This window comes from Ambystoma mexicanum, chromosome 4p, assembly GCF_040938575.1.
Source record: "Ambystoma mexicanum isolate Mex_15411 chromosome 4p, UKY_AmexF1_1, whole genome shotgun sequence".
NCBI lineage: Eukaryota > Metazoa > Chordata > Amphibia > Caudata > Ambystomatidae > Ambystoma > Ambystoma mexicanum.
This window is the reverse complement of record NC_090927.1, coordinates 511,253,063-511,273,190: the sequence shown is the minus strand read 5'-3', so window position 1 is coordinate 511,273,190 and position 20,128 is coordinate 511,253,063. Positions and strand designations below refer to the sequence as shown.

At 46.4% G+C, this 20,128-nt stretch overlaps 1 protein-coding gene across 1 annotated transcript in view; it reads right to left on the bottom strand.

Annotated features, from left to right (window-relative positions):
- ADI1 (acireductone dioxygenase 1) overlaps positions 1-20,128 on the bottom strand; it is a 290,833-nt gene that overhangs the window by 106,880 nt on the left and 163,825 nt on the right. Inside the window, exons 2-3 of the mRNA XM_069606030.1 lie at positions 18,751-18,870; positions 11,597-11,776 (exon numbers count right to left, since the gene is read on the bottom strand). Coding sequence (XP_069462131.1) covers positions 11,597-11,776; positions 18,751-18,870 — 300 coding nt within the window. The remainder of the gene's footprint in view (positions 1-11,596; positions 11,777-18,750; positions 18,871-20,128) is intronic.

Here is a 20,128-nt window from a genome sequence, read left to right as displayed (position 1 = left end):
CGCGTCTCAATTCGTACTACCTCGGGATCCCAGAGGTTATGGAGGGATTCACCCAAAAGATGGAAGAATACTTCTCTTTGAATGAGGGCTCGGTTGAGAGCCCAGTCACACTATGGGAAGGTTACAAAGTGGTACTCCGGGCGGCGACACTCTCCTCGTTATCGGCCCGAAAGGCAACTCCTAATCGTGAAATTGTCGAGGCAGAGGAAAACGCAGCCAGGGCAGAAGTATCTTGCGGCAGGGACGGGGAACGCTAAAGATGCACTTGCGACGGCCCAGGAGGCACTTAGGAACGTGGCTCTAGACAATGCCAGGACTGGCCACTGGGTTATGTGCAGCCAGATTAATGAACCAGGAGACAAGGCCGGCAAGATACTGGCATGGTTGGAACGCCGGGAAAACAACAAGGGGTGCCATACGGGTACCCATGGGGGAATTGCTCTCTGTAGAATGAGGCGAATGCCTCCGCTATCTCTGCGTCTTCAAACACCTATACCCCCCCCCCCAACTAGCACCGCCGAGACCCAATGACGCAAGCTTCCTAGATTCCGTTACTCTCCCCAAGCTCTCCCAGAGCACCAGATAAGCGCATTAGAAGGAGGAGGAATTAGCAGCGGCCCTGACCCAACTTCAATCTGGGAAAGCCCCGGGCCCTAATGGCTTCCCGGTGGAAATGTGGAAAAGGCTGGGGGGGACCAATCATTGGCCAAATTCACCGAATGCTGGTGCGCTCCCGAGAGGACGGGCGTCTCCCCTGCGATCTTCAACAGGTGGCCATTGTGGTTATCGACTACAAGGGGCCGTACACTCCCTGTACATGCCCTCCAAGTCCACCTGGATGAATCTTAGACGGGTGCAATTCGCCATAGATCAAGCTGATCAGAATAGTGACCCACCCGCACTGCTCGCAGTGGACTTCGAAAAAGCATTAGACACGGTGGGATGGTCCGCCCGCTGGGCTATTATCAAGATGATGGGATTCGGCACCAACTATATGTCATGGGTACAGTTATTGTAGGACTCTCTCGAAGCTGTGGTGAGGGGTCAATGGGACCAGGACCTTTCAGCTGGGGCGCGGCACCAAGCAGGGCTGACCCTTCTCTCCCCCCCCCCCATACTGTTTATTTTGGCCATAGAACCACTTGCAATTAGGCTGCGATCATCAATGGACTGGTCTGGTTTCGTATGCCCGTGGGGCGGGGAAGACCGAATTTCACTCTATGTAGATGACCTGCTCATCTACATGAGCAACCCCAAGACCTTGTGCCCGGCAATCACAAATATCCTTACCAAATATCAATCCTTCTGTGGCCTGAAGGTGAACACACAAAAAAAACAGTCTTCATCCCGCTCCAAGGCAGAGCGTACACAATTCCGCGCCACTGTCCGTACTGTCTCTATTCAAAACTTTGTATACCTGGGCATTACCGTCAGCCATTATCCCCAAGATTTTGTACGCCTTAACCCACAGCCGGTGGTCGACAAATTTGTGGCAGACGTTACCCACTGGCAATCACTCCCACTCACATTGCTGGGCACAGCGGCCCCCTTTAAAATGCTCTCTCCCATGTTTTCTGTACTTTCTTCAGAATGCCCCCGTCCACGAATACCCCCGCCCACCCACAATCTTCGCGGCCACAGAGGCAGCCCTTTAGAGACTAATCTGGGGAGGGGAAACAACCCTGCATAGCGTTAAAAACCCTACAACGCTCGGTCTGGGAGGGAGGTATAGGCTTACTGTTGGGCCACGTAACTGGGTTTACTGAATGACTGGCTCCATGGAGACCCGGAGCTTTGGCATATACGAGGGGAAACTAGAAGTTGGGGGACGATCACACCCCTTCGAGTAATATATGGCACAGCAAGTGATGTGACCCGCCTATCCGGAATGACAAGACAAATTGGTATCGTCTGGGCAGAGGCCACCCTACATACAGCTGGGGAGACAGGCCCACAATGGATCAACCACTCTGGAACAATGCAGCCATCCCTGAAATACTTAAGATGGGACACTGTTAGGTGGGAGGAATTGGGGATACGGACCATGGCAGAGGTTGTGAAGGATGGGTACATAACACTGTTTACTGATATGCAAGATAAGTTTGCACTGCCCTCTGGGGAGAGATTCCGACACATGCAAATCACACACCTTCGGACACAATTCCCAGTGCTGGCAGATGTCCCAAAATGCTCCCCCTAGAAGCAAACTTGCTCTACGCCAGGATCCCGGCCAAGGTCACATCTACACTCTACCAGGTGATCTCTGCCTTTGGGGCTTAAGAGCTTACTGGGCCCCGTAAGAAATGGGGAGAGGCTGGTGGGAAAGCTAGAATCTGAGGAATGGGTTAAGGCACGAATGTCCCCACGGGAGATAGGCATAGACTCCAAGCTTCGCCTAATACAATTCAAAATATTACATCAAGCATATTACTCCTCTCGGGGCTGAATGATGAAATGGGGGCTGGTGGAAGACGGGGACTGCCTACGGTGCCGCAGGGTAGAAGGATCCTTCTTCCATATGCTCTTGGACTGTTCCATCATCCAGGATTTTTGGTGTCAATGCATCCGCAAAATCAATACGGTCCATGGATCCTTAGTCCCAATAGACCCTAAGCTGGTGATACTCAGTATCTGGGGGGAAGTGGACTACACCAAATGTGAAAAGACCTTTCTTTCGGTGGCACTGGACTCGGGGGGGGGGGGGGGGGGGGGGGGGAATACTGATTGCCTCCACATGGGGTGCCCCAGATGGATTGTGCCTTAACCAATGGGCTAACGAAATGAACCAATGCGCATCACTAGAGAAGCAGATATACACTGCCAGGGGTAGGGGTTGTCCTGGGAAGTATTTGAAAGTCTGGGGGAAATGGATTGAGTAGACAAAACGTCACAGACCTACGGGCCTGCGCGCCAGGGCAACATGTATCCCCTTGGGAGCGAAATCGCGGCGAGGGACCCCCCCCCACTCCCTCTCCATCCGTCACTCCCTCCCTCCCTTCCGCCTCCCCTAATCCCCCCCCCCCCCCCACGGACCTGCTCCTGTCAAAAATGCACCCCCTCCCCTTCCCCTACTGTGCCGCGCCGCGCCCCACCCCCAGCCTCCCCCATATTGGGATGCATCACCGTTGGTCGTGTGACCACATTGTACTAATGCCTACTGCTTGACTCTTATTGTGGATAAGAGAGAAAGAAGGAAGGAATACCTTCTTTCTCAGCCTTTATACAACCTGATTTGCAAGCCTTTATATTTTGGGGTTGGTTTTTCAAATATTTGTTGTTTATGGGGCAGCACGTCGGTTCCCAAATCTGAGGCTGATCCGACTTATGAGAAATCAAAAAAGCACACAAAAAATGGCAGAGACCGAATTACTCGTATTGTGACCTGTTCAATATTCAATAAAAAGACATATTAAAAAACATTTATACATTGAAAATTGTATTTATTTGGATTGTAAAAAAATAGGGCTCCGCCCTGATGAAGGAGAAAATGTTGCAGTAATGCACTGGCACATGAGCCCTTACTCATGAGGCAACAGCTGGCCTCATCCATTACTTTAGATTAAAACTTTGTTATCTTTAAAGAAGATTCTCTGCAATCATTGTATCTAAAGTCACCATTCATTTGCAACGCATTTTGAACATGAACAAGTAGAAGAGATCTAATGATATTTGAACTATTCCGAAACATTAGTAACCCCTATCGGGGGAACAAAGTGAGAGCGGCTGGATAACTGGTTTCCACACAGTTTCTTTTTCATTTTCGATTTTTGATCCATGTGTCGTGGGATCTTATAAACCAGTCTGCGCTTTACAATTTAATCAAAACAATTAGCAGCAATAATTTGAAAGATTCAAGAAAGAATACTAAAGACATCCGAGGTATAGAGTGCTGTTCCCACCTTTGACCAACAGTATTTCTTACTTTCGGTTCTGCCACCTCTTGGCTGGATACCTTTACAGAGAACTCTGAACTATGAGAAGGAAAGATACGACACCAGTGACAAACACTCATCAGCAATTCAGCTTTACTTGCGTCTTTCATCACACGCGTTTAACAATGTTAGTTTCTGCACCCATTATACAATGTTGCTGCTTGCAACCTTGACTTCCACACAGCTTTTGCATCTGACTTCCCAACTCACCGGCTGCGTTGATCCCTCTGGCGCTACTTTGTTCATGGAACAAAGGACGATGCCACAGTGGCTGCTGCTCCTCCCAGACATAGTCAGCTACGCAGCATGGCCTTTGGTATCCGACACACAATCCAGGATTCTTTAGCATGGTTTCCGGGCCTTATATTTTCTGATCTACAAGGGTTTTGAAAGTAGCAGTTTCCTGTTGGTAAGATCAGGGGTATTTTCCCTCCTTGTTTTGCTGTCTTTCTCCCCTCGTTCAGCTGCCTTCTCGAAACTGCTGCTCCTTCGCCTCGCTCAGTGTGTGTTCTTGTGCTCCGCCTTTTATCCGGGTGGGGAAGTTTAATGAAGTCAGGTGTGAGTGATTGTCAGTAATTGTCTGCCTGACCATAGTAGTGGGATATGTCAGGTACACTGCTCAGGTGTGAGTCTGTTTTCTCCCAGACCAGGAGTGAAAGTGTTTGTGAAGGAAAAGGGGTTGGTGGAGTAAAGTTCCCACATATCTTAACCTGGTAGGATGGGGTAAAAGCGTTACAGGGGGAGGGAGACAGCGTCTCACCATCCGGTGTCCCTCTCCCCGAAGACTCCTCACCCAGGTGATCCTCACTCACTGGTCCACCCCCGAGGTCTGGATCCAAAGGCGATGGCCGTGCCATGGCCACCTGAGAGAGAGATACCAGGGGGCTAGAGGGTGAGACACCTTTTCTCACACAGCATCAACTTCGCTATCAGCACTTTACTGATGGGGTTCAATTTGTGTGTGAGGGTTCATAAATGTGAGACGGACAGCATTGTGAAGATTCTCAACAAATGCCATTTCATTAAATTAGAAGGTTGGATAAGTGCCTCACTATCCCTACCGTGACAAGGATTTCCCTGCCGTAAATAAACTAAAGGAAACACCAAAGAATATCTGTCCTCACACTTATACATACAATACATAAATGAGGAAATGCAAGGCAGTGCAAAACAATGACAAAATGTGCAATATAACCACAGTCTATCCTTATAACCTGGGTGAATTCCCCTTCCACAGATTAAAGCAAGATTCTGCTTCACAGTTCAAGAAAAGAAAGAAATCCTGGTTTACAACAAAGTTCCAACACAATTATGTGGCACCTCAGCTTGTTAACAGAAAGTTCCAACAACTCCAGCGATTCAACAAAGCCACTAGAAGGTTCTTTTTTTTTCTTGGACATGTGCACGATTTAACCTTCTTAGATAAAGTACAATTTCTCAGTTCATCAATAACAGTAATTGTCTTGATCAGGACAATTTTTTGCCACAACTGATACGTTCTGAAGACATCTAACTTCTTTGTAGCAACTAAATTCTTCCTTCAGCACACCAACAACATAAATTGTCAGGATCAATACATAGCACTTCATGAACTGCTACCTGGTTTAGTCCCATGCCAAGCCTACTCCTCCAAAGATTTGCCATCCGGGTATACTGTTACGCTCACCTGGTATCCACAGGGATGCCACCCAGCTGGGTTACTCGCTGGTATGCTTCTCAGCTTTGCCCTGATGTGGTCTGCGGGAAAGGTAGGTTCTGCCTGAAAATACAGGAGGAGTGTGTTCAAGACTGACCGACTGGGTTAAGTATCCTCCCTCCACCCCCCGTATGCTTTCAGTCCCTCTGGCGCCCTCTCCTCACCTTGTGGTAGAATTAGGCGTGCTCTCCGTCCTGCCTTCTTTGCCCGGGCGCGTTGTCTTTCATGGGCGAGTGCGGTCCAGTTACTTCACTGACGCCGGCCCGTTTGATATTGTTCAGGTAGGTCTTATTGCTGTTCTTTAGTTTTGTTGCTATCCTGTATGCCTTTCTTTGTTTAAAAATGTCTTTTTCTCCCTTAGGTATGCGGAGCTTCAGCGCGGCGAACTGGCTTGGTTGAGCCGCGCTGGTAAATGATGGCGCATTAAGAGCGCTATGATGAGGTAAATAAGCGCTATGCGCAGCGCTGCAAAGTCTTGCTTTTGCTAACCTGTGTTTTCCTTCCTTGTAGGTCGTGGTGTACTTCAGCGCAAGCGGAATGTCCGGAGTGGTGCCAACCCGAGAGGCGACCAGCCAGGTAAGCCTTTTGAGCAGTTCGTAATTTGTAAATGTCTCTACAGCTTTCTTTAATGTTGCCTCCATCTTCCTCTTTCAGGTCGTTCTGTCCGGGAGGCGTGTAGATTCGAGGAAGCTGTTCTCAGCAGCTGCGAGTGTTTAAAGATGGTGTTCAGTCATAATAGCGAGAAAGAAAATGTCTAAAGACAATTTTGAAAAAATAAGGTTGAAAAAAAAAATTGAACTCTTTAATTTATATATTTTTTTGGGGGTTTCACGAGTAAAAAAAAAGTAGAAAAAGGGGGGCAGGGGGAACACCCCTTTTCGAATAAAAAAAACAGTGAAAGAAATTCAATTTTTTTTGGTGACATTTTTTCGAAATTATGACTTTCGACATTTTTGTATTCAATATTATCACTATAAAACTTTAAAGATGAAGACTGCAGGTAAGATGCTGCTGCCAATGATGTTCCTTTTGTCTCCTTGCAGGTTCTGCTTCTACGAGGTTCGAGGGAATAGCTGGACACGGTGAGCGTCACGTTGCAAGCTGCAAACTAACACGAAGCATGTTCTGCAGTCAGGGTGTGGTTTATATAGCCCAGGTAAAGTAGTACCAGGGAAAGTAGTTCCAGGCCTGCCACACCCAAAACACTAGACCGCATAGCTTGGTTCTTAGGAACCAAGCTATGTGGATGCCTCCATGTTGGCTGACAATACAATAAAGTAGTTCCCAAGCACATTGTTGTTCATGGTGTATGAGCCTGGCGCCATAGGCGCCAGGACAGGCTCCATGAGGGCTTTTGAAGAGGATGCCAGGCTCTAGAGGCCCGAGTCCTGACTCCACCTGGCCAATGGGTTTGCCAGAGGGGGTTTTTGGCGAGGGTCACGACATATACTCCCTTTCCCGAACAGCATTTTCACAACAAGTGCTTAAGATCTACTTATTGATTGATTTAGGATTTGTAGAGCGCACTACAGCCCGCAGGCATCGAGGCACTGTATCAGAGCTTAAGAGGGTTTGATTAAGGGTTACAAAGTAGCCACCCAATGAAAGACTTGTTTACATTTCAGAGTCAATGGTTACATAGTATCACAGAATACAATTTGATATAGTCAGACAAAGAAGTTTGTTTTGTTGGCCTTGTGAAAGGCTGAGTGGGATTCAATAAGCCTGATGTGAGGAGGTAATGAGTTCCAGAGTGTTGGGGCCACCGTAGAGAAGCTGGAGCCACCAGCACGGGCTTTACGTGTTCTGGGAACGGATAACAGGTTGGAATAGGGAGATCTGGATGGTCTAAGGGTGGTGGGTTTGGTGATCCTTCGTGCCAGGTAGGGAGGGGGCCAGGTCATGGAGGCACTTATGAGTCTGGGCGAGAGCTTTGAAGATGATCCTTTCTTTAACTGGTAGCCAGTAGACCAGTCTTCAGAGTTCTGAGATGTGTGCTTTACGCACAAGACAAGTGACGGCTCTGAGCGCGTCGTTTTGCACAATTTGAAGCTTAGAAACATTCTTGGCAGCAGTGCCTATGAACAGACCGTTACCGTAATCAAGCCTGGAGCCGATTATGGCGATGGTGAGGCAATTTTATTGGGACAGGACGGTCTTACTGAGTTGATGAGTTTAGAGTGGTAGGCAGAGGTGGCGGCTATGGCATTAACCTGCCTGTTCATGGTCAAGTCAGGTCAGGTTCCAGGTAGACACCTAAGGTTTTGATGGAGGGTGACACAGTGATGGGGGGATATTGTCGATGGTGAAGGAGTAGTGGCTGTCCAGCTTGCTCAGGGTGGAGGGGGAGCCAACCAGCAGGAGCTCGGTTTTCTCACTGTTGAGGCATAACCAGTTTTCTGCCATCCAAGATTGGATTGTTGTGTATATGGAGTTCAGAGTGTTCTGGTCAGACAGGTAGTCACCCGAGAGGGGGGATGATTACCTGGGTGTCATCTGCATAGTTCATATATGAGATGACCAAGGAGTCCAGGATTTAGAACACTGGCCTCGTGAAGCGGTTGTAGAGGGTGGGGGCTGTGCAGGAGCCTTGCGGCACCCCGCATTTGATGATGCTGGGGTCAGTGCATGAGGAGTTGCAGAAGGCCTTCATTGCTCGGTCCTTTAGAAATGAGTCAATCCATTTGCACGCACCGTCAGAGAAGTTGGCTACTGAAGAGAGGTGCTGGCATAAGCTTTTGTGGTCGACCAGATCAAAGGCCGCCGACAGGTCCAGGAGCAGAAGGAGGCAGGTTTGCAGACAGAATCACAACAGCTTCACAGTATTCAACAGTTTGCACCTTCAAAACATTTAACAAATCTTCGGGGAAAACAAAATTCACATTGGTGCTTTTCAATAATGCTCCTCTCCTTCTGAATATCCTTTTCCAGAAGGGCAGTCTTTTGACACGGTTTCCCCTCTGCGCAAGTAACCAAATGCTGACAATTATAGGGTTTTATTCGGCTTCTTCGTTGGCTTTGGAAATGTGAATTTATCCCAGCTTTTACCATATGTTGTACAAATCTTGGGCAAGAGGTTTCACAACTTAAGTACCTTTCGTTAGCCCCCTTCTGTTGGTTATATTTGCTGGACTGTAGGTACTACTTCTTAATAATATTGCCCCATCGGGTTGTTGGCCTTTCCACAAACTCACATATTTAGAGTTATAGGCATTTGGCATGGTTACATAAGGTTTTTGCTGTTTTCCAATCGTTCAGTATTGAAAATTAACTTTAAAGTTACTTTCATTCATACACAAATGCTGCTTTTCAGTGCTTCGGTATTCACAAGTACTTTCAAAGTTACTTTTGCTAATACGGGAGTGCTGCTTAGTCACCAAATGCCTGCTTTGACCATGCAAACAGGTACAAAGCTATACGAGTGTCACTAAAAGCTTGTGAACTCATTGGGTAAGGCTTGCGCTTCCCATCCCCTACCGCTTGCAGGATTTCCACCAGCCTCGAGGCCCTCGGGTGCACGGCAGCCACCTGAGACGACAACCTAGGAATGAAAGCTTTACTCGCCTTTGCTTCCAGCTGCAGAATAGGTTGCCAAAGGGCAAGCTTACCTCTTGAACACTTACCGCTGTACAACCTCTGCACTTCCAGATTCAAGAAGCACACACCATCTCTGGACCGGCAGCTGATATATGCCGAACAGTGGTCCCGGCGTCTATCTCCTCCAGCTTCTGCCTAGGCTTCCTGCATGAACCACGCTGCTTCAGCTTCTTGCTTCTTCTGCCCTTCTCCATGGCCTGCAACTCAGGGGGCCTTTAAGGCCTCTCCAATTCCCTCAGGTATGGGTCATTTGAATTAACCACTCCTGCAACATGGTACCCTTTTAGTCCTCTTCCTCGTCCCAGTACCCAGGGAATTATTGAAATTGATGTCCCTAATGGCGAAATTAGGTTTGATAATTTCTTCGGTTTTACAATAAACCATTAGAAGAGTAGGGTTTCAATGAGGAAGTTGAATAAGGGTGTTTCACATTCCTCCTGGCTTGCTTCCCCCTCATGTGATCCTCCTGCAGAACACCACCCCCAGGGTCGGGATCAGAAAGCATCTACCGTTCCCTGGCCACATGAGAAGGGTCCCAGGCCACGTTTTCTGGGGGAATCATTGCCGATTTATCACGTGCCTCCATTCTCTTTATGATCTCACCCTTCAGCACTCCTTCCTACTCCTCATCTCTTCCACCTCTTTTCTGTTTGCCTATTCCTTCCTCCAAGCTTTCCATCTCTTTTGACCTTAAGTCTGTTCTTTTCCTATTGCCACTCCATCCTTTCCCCTCATGATTTTCTTCCATGCACCACTTACTGTTGGTTTTCTGCCTCTACTCCTCTTTCCTCCAGCCTCCTCACGGTTCTTCCCACAAGGACGATCCATCCTCCCTCGCAATCTTCCTTCCAGGCGTTCGCTGTTTGCCAACTCACCTCCACCCCACTTCCACCCTTATTGCTCCACCTTGCCATCGCCACGCACCCCCATGTTTTAGGGGTGCTGTTTAAGCCAGCAATCTGTCATCTAGTCAATAAACTGTCCAGCCACCCTATGAAATACAAGGCCAGGGATGAGGTAGAAGCCCCGTAGGACCCATCTCTAGACTTTCCTCAGTGACTCAGTCACATACCACAGTCGCTCTCCTTTGCGATTTCCCAGGAAGACTGTACTCCCGCTGTCAGGAATCTTCACATCTGAGAAGCAGTGGAGGGATAAAGTGATAGCAATGCCTTCTCGTTGTGAGTACACCATGTCGAGGATTGCTAAAGCTTCATACAGCCTTATCACCTAAAAAGCTCAGTCTGCATAGAGCCTCTGACTATACATGACAGCATTTGCACTGCCAGGCCGTGCAACCCCTCAACTTTGGGTCCACGGCTGAGAGAGAAAATACCTGTGAAAAGTTGCTGATAAATGGTAGCGAGCACAAGGCACAATCCTGTTGAACGTTACCGCTAGGGACAAACGGACAAGAAGCTGAGCTACTCATCTTGAGTTCCATAACCACAGACTTGCACACCTTGCGTAAAACAGAGCATTCAACCCCACAGGCTGGGTCCATCCACTCACTTGCAGAGGGTGGAGGGGATACACAATGATAATAGCCAATCCAGAATATCAGCTCATGCAAATACTAAACATGAATTCAATACATGTGTAATAGGTCTGCTTTGTAGTGCACACATATAGCATACTACTTCCTACCATTCAAACCTAAACAGCCAGAAACATACCCAATGTAAATTGCGTTTTCCAATTACTTTGTGCATGTTAGCAGAGATACCCTTCTAGTATTACCACTTACCAGCTTTAACTTTGCAGAGCACTACTCCAGTGGATCTATGTGATCACTGTAAGCTAAATATACTGAATACAAAAATTAATTTGTATTGTTTCACCACAAGCATGTGCGGGGGGGGGCGCCCCCACAGTCGGCCCCATACTCCCATTACCTTCTTTATTACCCTAACCCACCCCCTGCCATTATACTTGTGGTGAAATGCATGCGTAGTAAAAGGTTCAACATTTTTGCATTCTGTATTTTCAGGTCTACAGTAAACAGGCGACACCCCTCGGGTCAAAGAACACTTATGTCCTAGCCTATAGATGAGAATGGGGACGTCCCTTGGGTGGGGCTTGCACATTTTACCTTCTTGTGCTGCATTATAAAAGCAGATTTTGTTTTCGCTAATCTTGCCATCTCAAATGCCAAAAAAACTAGTTTGCTACCTTACTTTTGCTGATTTGCTAAAATACTAAGAGCCAAAGGTTTTAACCATCACTAAGAGCTAGGGCCATGCACCAAGGTTTGCACGTTGCACAGCATCATTTTTGTTCAGATGCCAGCCGAGGAAATAAAGCACTTTGGATGAGAACGCTGAAAACAAAGGTTTAACATGAACACATTTTGACCACCTCTCATACAAACCTTTTCATCCAATGTAAAGCGGTGATAAATGCCAGCAGGTAGAGTTATCAGGTCGCCTTTCTCCATCGCTATGCGAATCCACTGCTCATTTTTGTCTCGGACATCAAAATACCCACTTCCGTCAAGGACATAGCGGATTTCATCATCCAAGTGTAAGTGTTCTTCATAGAACATTTTGATCTTTAGTGGGAGACAAATAGATGTTTAAATAATAAAATATACTTGAGTCACATCTTCAATAAGTTAAGCTTTAGCGCAATGGAGGAAAAAAAAATCCATGTGCTGGCTTAAATTCACTGCGCCGTACATCTATTACGGTAAACTAATCCAGTTGTCAGTTTTTCAAAACCAAAAATACCAGGTTTATTCATTAAAGCCTTTACACCACATCAAAACACCATTTAAAGGTTTTTCAAACTTGATAACAAATGACATGCCAAGCACAGGCACTTGAAGTCAGTTGTTTAGTCACAAAATATTACCCGACATGTCACAAAATAGAGAACCATAGTATCAACAAACATGGACTTGGTAAACTTTTTAAGGGTGGTTATTGCCAATCATAGTAAATGTGGATTCCAGAGTTGTCTAGTACATGTTGGGGCAATAAGTAGGAGTGTTAAACTCTTCTCCTGTAGTTTTTGGATCACCTTGTGGATTAGTGGTGTTGGCGGGGAAAATTGTAAGGAAATCTCTCAACCATGTCTGCCACATAGCATTGCCTACTGACCCCTCTTCTGGTAACCTGCTAGCTAAGCTTCAGCATTTTGCCTCTGCACTTTGTTGTGCAACTTTACCAAGCTTCTGAATATGTGTTTGGGTACATTTTGGTGGTGCTTTGTGCCACCATAATAATGAGAGAGAAGGAGGGTTCTAAATGCAGAATATTTGGTTGGCATACCAACTTCACGGCATGAAAATAACCAACTACTAAAAGATTATTTTTCCAACGTCCTCTGCCGTAGTACCCAATGTCGAAGATTTTAACAGTATTTGCTCCAACCAGGAGATTTGGGAGAAGCGAGACAGGCTTTGCATTTCCCATTTGCGAAGTGATTTGCCTTACATCGAGGCAGAGGGGACTGTGTACCATGTCATAACCGTCTCTCGCCTTCATTTCCTTATCTCCACGCACCTCTCATCCAAGTCCATTTTTCCTTTCTCACATGCCTTCAATCGATTGCCTAATCCCTCTCTCGGCTGCATTCCCTTCACTGCAACCCCTCGCTGTCTCTCCAGCCCAACATATTTGATCGCTGTAAGTGAAATATATTTTGAACGAGAAGGTTGGTGCCATTTTAATTCATTGGGACTCTGTCTATGCCCCGCAGCACTCCCTCGTGGCTCGCCCCAAATGTCGTCTTTCTGCTTACCGTTGTGTGAGGTTTTCATGTGCGTCTATGTTGCAGGCAGTGTTTGAGCTCAACTTCTTGCTCTACCCCACCAATCCACCCTGCCCCCTCCATCTACCCCATCCACCCCGTGTGTCTCTCTACAGCACCCACCCTGCTCATGCTCGTTAACCAACCTACACTGCCCCCTCTCCCTACACCACCCACCTCACTCTACATTCCCTCCTCTCCACATGCCCCACTTTTGCTCTCCTCTACCCACACTGCCCCCCCCCCCCATCTCCCACACCAAACCTGTCCTTCTCTCCACCACCTCCTCTGCCCCCCTGACGTTGTCTCTCCCCTGACTAAACTCTGCCCTCTGCCACATACACCCCTCACTACCTCCAATGTCCTGGATCCACCCCGGCCTTCTCTATCCCCCCTAACCCATCTGACCTCACTGCTTTTTCTTCAGACCTCTCCCCTCCCAACCACCTCCTCCAATCTGACGTCACGCCTCACTGCATCTCTCCCATCAGTCCCTGCACCCGACCCACCCAACCTCATCCATCTGTAACCCACCCACCTTCACATCAGTGTGTGGGGCCATGGTGGGCAGAACCATCCTCCACAAAATGCTCCAGCTTCTTTTCGCTGACCAAAAAAGGCCCAGGTATGGCCTTCCCGTAAATAGGGAGGAAAGACAAAGGGATGTTGAAGTATAAATCAACTCAACTCCGGTAGCTACAGAAAGTATAGATCAACTATACCACAAAACCCAATATGTACACATTATGTTCCTGCTGGTCAATCGAACAATGGTAATTCATCTTTTATTTATAACGTGCTTTATTTTATTATTATTTTTTTTTTGTCATTTTTAGTTTACAACAAACTTTTTATTACACAGTTCCATATGTCGTTTACTTAACAGTCAATCGTGTTGCTGCTTGTTAGGTCTGGCCAAAACATCAGATTTCTGGCAGTATGAAGTCCATATAATTTATCACTGCACACGTCAGCCGTGCATTTGTTCCAGAGATTAAATAGCTCCACCACTGTTCCAAGTTGTTATCTATAGAGCATAGCTTGCAAGATGTAGTGTCCTTTGGACTTTGGTAGCTGGGCATTCAATTATCAGAAATTTGACTGATTCCGCTGGATTATTGCAATATCTGCATTGGTTATCAGTGGTGTCAGGGTCGCGCCTCATCATTAGAACTGCTTTGGTCTTGTAGAGGTAGTGCACCAGATGTCTGCAGGTATGTTCCATCCCCCTTCACTGCCAAACGTTATGGCCGGTACAACTTTTTGTAAGTAGAAGGAGAGTAACGGTTTTAACGTAAATTTGCCATATGCAGCATGAAGTTTCAATCCTTGTAAGGTGAACATTGTTATTCGCGTTAGCAACTCTTGGGTCTAGTTCCATTCACGTATTGAGATGTTGAATTGCACTCCTAGATATCGGATGGAATTTGTAGCATCTATTTTTTCATTATTTAAGAACCAGCTGAAGTTTTTTTTGCTTCGTGGGCATCCACCGATGATTGACATAATCTTTGATTTCTTTGTGCTTATTAGTAGGTCGTTATTCTTGCAGTACTTTTGAAATGCATCTAGTGATGGTTGCAGCCCAATTTGTGTGGTGTCTAGCAGGACTATGTTGTCGGCATATATGACCCAGGAGACGTGATGGTTGTTTATCTTGGGGGGGTGGGAGGGGGGGAAAGAGTCCTTGGCTCCATTAAAGCAATGGGTAAGTCTGATATGAAAAGTTTAAACAATAGAGCTGCCAGTGGGCAGCCTTGTTTTACTCCCCACTTTGTGAAGATTACATCTGATAGATCCCCTTTTGCGTTCAGTCTTACACGGAAGGAAGTGTTGAAATGTAGTGCCATAATAGGTTGAAGTATCTCCAGAGGGCATGCCCATGCTATTAATTTTCTCCATAATTTATGGCGGTTGATGGTATCGAAGGCTTGTTTCAAGTCTATAAAGGCATGGAAAACATTTCTGCCGCTCTTCATGGATTCTAGTTTTATGGTGTTTAAGATGATTAAATTCACTTCTACAACGACCCCCTTAGTGAAGCCTGTTTGGCGTTTGTCGATCACGTTTGCCTGCTCGGCCCAGAGCGCTAGTTTCTTTTGAAGAAACGCAGAAAACACTTTTCCTATTGTATCGAGGAGCGTGATGGGCCGATAGTTTGTCGGATCGTTACGGTCACCCTTTTTGAAAATGGGCACGACTATTGCCGTCCTCCAGGATTCAGGTAAGGTCTCGCTCGATGCAATCCTCTCGAACAATATAGATATGAACTTTGCCCATAGAGAACTGTTTGTTTTCAACATTACATTGGAGATGCCATCTGGCCCTGCAGCTCTAGAATGGTTTAGTTTTTGAATGCCACATTTTATGTCCTCCGGTGTTTCAGCAATGAGCCAATTGCAGGTATTTTCAATCTCTGGTATTGTGCATGCAATGCTGTGTGAATCGAAGACGGCTATATAGTAGGAGACCCATCTTGCATCGTTTACCCCATTTGCCATGTCGTTGGCTGCTTTTACAGAGCCGGTGTTGATTATTTCCCATAGCAGTCTTGTATCTTTTCGCATGTTGAGCTGCAACATGGTTTCCGCTTGCTCCTGGTCACGCTTGATATTAAATGCTTTTAGCCAGTTTCTATATTTGAGCCGTCGTTTTTTTATTTGGGTGGCATTTTCTTTGCCTTTTCCTTTTTATATCTTTGTTAGTTATTACATGCTTTATTCTGGGGACCGGTATGTAAGTACAGGACTCGGATTCAAACCTGTGTTGCTCTGCATTGGCTTGCTTCCAAGGCAAACACGCTGCCCATGTGCTATTCCACGGTTGCCATAGATGGAGAGTGGAGGTGCATATCATTCATCCAGCATCAGATTGTCTCCTTTTTAGAGCATTTTGGTCCCCATTTTGCAAAACTGAAATTACATCACTGTGACAAATCAACTTCCGGGGCACCAGTGGTCAAGGGATGCATATCGGTTTCTAAACCATCAATCAACATCACATATCTAGAACACCAGAAGGGATCCGAGCAGATTGGAATACAAGTGAATTAGAAGACCTTGTCCAATTTTGGTAACGTGGACGGATCAGCAGGCTTATCGCTGCAAGGTCGTGGATCGTTGGTTGGTTGCAAAACAGCGAAAATACAATTACCCAATGATAAAAGGGACTGTCCAGTCAAGGTTGTATAAAAAGATCTACTTTATTATTATTACAACAGTTATAGTACACTACAATTACAACCCACACTGTAAAAGAACACGGAGGGCAGCCAGTTTCACAAAGGAAAGGGATGCACGCTGGATACTTGGCAGGGGGGTAGTTGGTAAAGCAATTAGTCTTACTGTTCTTTGGTTTCAACACCAAAGGGGCAAAGGGTCGTAGCTATCTCTAGGGGGCTTCAGAGAAGGACCAGGGGGGGCAAAACCACAATGCACCTGGTGCTGAAGTTCTTGGTGCTAGACAGCGTTGAGGCGGTTACAGGGTGCTTTGCAGCCCATGTGACAAAGTTAGTGGCAGGAGACAGCTGCTGGTACCAGGCGGCAGGCAGTTCGGCAAGCGAGGCTGGACGGACGTCTGTAGGCTGTCCGGCGTGGCAGCTCATGGCCAAAAATCGTGGTTTCTGTGCTGGTTGGCGGATCTGGATTGCTGGTTGAGGCGTCTTGGCCGGCTCTGGCGACTGTGGCGTAGATGGAGGCTGGATGATGCTTGTGTGGCACTCCTCCTAACTTCTTTGCAGGGCTCGTGTCCTTTCAAGGTGGACGGCCCAAAGCTTAGGAGGGTGTTAGCAGGCAACGTCCTTGTCCTTTGTCCAGAGACTCTCCGGCACTTCCCACCTAGGAAGCTTGCTGTCAGACCGTAGCAGAGCATGCTGTGTGCTAGCTGGGTACCGGTTCTGGAGCTAATGGACAACTTCTCCGAGCCTGGTATTTCCCCCTGTTCCCTGGGAGATGTTTAGGGAAGGGATCTTGCTTCCCTCTTGGAACTCGTGGCCTTCCTTCACGGGCAGAAGATGTGAGGGAGACTGTACCTTCAGCTTGGGTCTAAATGAGTCTTTACTCCTTGCAAAGTTTTCAGATGATCTGATCAGTGAGGGGCTGAGCCCACTTTTAAAGTCAAACGGGGCCCAGGGATTGGTGTAGGCCAAGCTTAACTTAAGTGAGCCAATCTTGGGCCTCCACCAACAATCTTCAGTGATGCTTCAGGTCAGAACCAGGGCGCTTGGCAAGAGACAGGGGAAGGATGACAATGTACTTCTTAGTCCCACCCCTCTTTCTGTCTGCTGTACATCAAAGTGTTGCCCTAATTAACGGAGCCCTATGCAAAGCTTGATGACAACATGTGCCTCCTTTGAAGTAAGGGGTTGCAGGCAGACGTTCGTCTCCTACAATTCAGATACTTCCCTGCTCTGAAAGGAGCTGTTCCAGACAGGACATTCACTGCCCTTTCATACCAAGGAGGGGTGTTAGTACCAAGTTGACACATGCATTACAAAGAGGTGTTGGCGTCTGGTCTCCATTGTCACTTCCTGCACCCAAGCCTTCCCTGAGGCCTGCTAATGAAAATTCTTCAGTATTCACCACCAACAGCAAGGTTTGACAACGGAGATGCAAATCCATGGAACCTTGACATTCTAATCAGGCTTCCCACGGCCAAAGGCTTTTGATGTACCCACGGCTGTCAGGTGTCAGCTACACATGAAAGGGAGGGCGGTGCAGGTAAGCTGTGTCCTCCCAGAGTACAAGACTATTTTTCTGCTGTGCAGTGAGCGTGGAAAATATGTGCGGGAATGGCCCCACATAATTTGGGAGGTTGTTCTCCCATCATTTATTCTTTTAAATAAACAAAAAAGCCCAGGCGAGTGCGCTCTTCCCATTCTGATGGTCGAATCCCTCACAATCACATACCACAATTTGGCTGCTCCGACTATTTAAGGTTGTCTCTGAAACCGATGTGAAGACAGATTTTTTTTTTCTAGTGTCACTTTGCTAATTGCCAAGTGGTTGATCTCAATGCCCGGGCTTAAGACAACCTTCCCCTCATATGAAAATAATGGCTCTGTGACGCCCCCGTTGCAATCATCTTGATCTGCCTATTGCCAAATGTTAGTCCCAAACTGAAGACCCAAAGTCATTTGGGGTAACTGAAGACAGGACCTGCGTAAGGTTGATTCAGATGCCAATACCCCATTAATACATTCTAACTTGAGATTCAATGATAACAAGGTTGCACACCAGTAGGTAAAACTGTTCCCTTGTATACTTCACTTCATTACTGTAGAAGGGGCTCATGCACATACAGACCTTATTGTACCTGCAAGACATTTATAAAATTATAGCTTTTAAAAAGACACGAGCATCACATTTAAGTAGTCCTAGTAACAACACTCTGCATGCTTGCAATTGCAGACCCAATCTCAATGGGAAAAGCGAAACAAAAAGTCCTAGGATCTGTAATACAGTTGGCCCATCTAAATCAAGCATCATTGGATGGGGATGATTAGTTAACATTGCTAATCATATGCTCAGTGGCTCACACTCTGGGGGGAAACCGCTACATGAGAGGGCTGAATTCTAAGAGGTTCCTTGATGATCCAGGGTATATGCAATGCGTGGCATTTGGTTTTTATGCCAGAAAATATTTAGTTAACGTTCACCTGCAAAGCAATGCAGATGCTCAGGATTTAACCTCTGGGTGGACAATGCCATAATTAACAGTTCTCTGTTCTATAGCTTTCTCCACAGAATAATATCTATCTGGTTTTACAATTACCTTTTCTTCATAATTAGGCAGTGTATCTTTACGTATGGTTATTATATCCATCCAGGAGTAATTTCTCTCTCGGCGAATCCTTTCCAGCTCTGGGTCCGTCTCATGATTGTCAGCATCCAACTAATGTGGAATAGATAAAATAAGAAGTACAATTAGCAGATGTTATGATTTATACAATACCACTTTATGACTCCATGGGTTCAAACTGATGTATATTATTCAGTGACCGAGTAGAAATTACATTAAGGTGATGGATTAGCACAATAAAACCCTCTGAACCCACCCTCCATTGCACAGCCATGAGCACATAGATGTCATCACGAATGACATCCCTAGAAACTATAGCACACAGATTATTTCCATGGTCCGTTTCAACATTGCCTGGGGCTTGACCCTTCCAAGCCACACACAAAAAACATAGGACCTGGCCACTCTACCCCCCACAGTGGATCAATGGACCACTTGCGATAGCCTGTAGCCAAAGCAACACTGGCTACATGCCCTACACCTTGCCCAATCATCCATGGTAGCCGCAGAGACTGGCAAGTGGCCACTTTGCTCCTTAACTGGTCTTAAATTGCTGGTAACATGTATTGCGCGTATGTCTATACAATGTTTGTCTTATGCCTTGAGCTAGACCAAGAGAGTGTGTTACTCAGACTGGCAGTTACCCACGGCCTATGCAGTGAGGGCATCTGTGAGGTCAGTGTGCTCTTTTCTTGTGAGGTGCTCAATTAAGTCATATGTGATGTCATTGGTGAGGTCATCAGTATACTCATGGGCTGAGCAAAGTGGAACTGAGTTAAGGTGGCATAGCTTCCAACACTTGCCACATTTCTAGAGTTTTGCTGTGTTAAACCACCACCTAAATGTCACTGTAGCCAATGTTTCACTGAAGTTCACACGTTTTGTTATGCTATAACTCACACCACCTGAATTTATATTTATTGGAATTTATAAAGCACTTTCACCAACGCGCTGGACAATTCAATAAAATGGTACAATAAATGAGCATGTGGCAAATAATCCAATGTCGGAGCACAAAAATCCAACTATTAGAGAGCAGAAAGAAGATGAGACTTGAGACAGGAATGAAAGATCTGTCAGGAAGGTGAATATTGACCACAGAAGGGGGCAGGGGGGACATTCCAATGTTTAGGTGACAGAAGAGAAAAGGAGCAACAATTAGATGAAACACCGGAAGTTTGGGAACAGAAGGATGATGTACAGATTGGGAATAAGAGAATACAAAGGGGAACATAGCGAGATCAAAGAGGAGAGATATCATTTGTAGACAATGTAAAGGATAGGAACTAGAATACAAGAGTCACAAGGAAGAAGAGAGATCGAGGGACGAGAAAAGTGATTGAAGAGCGTG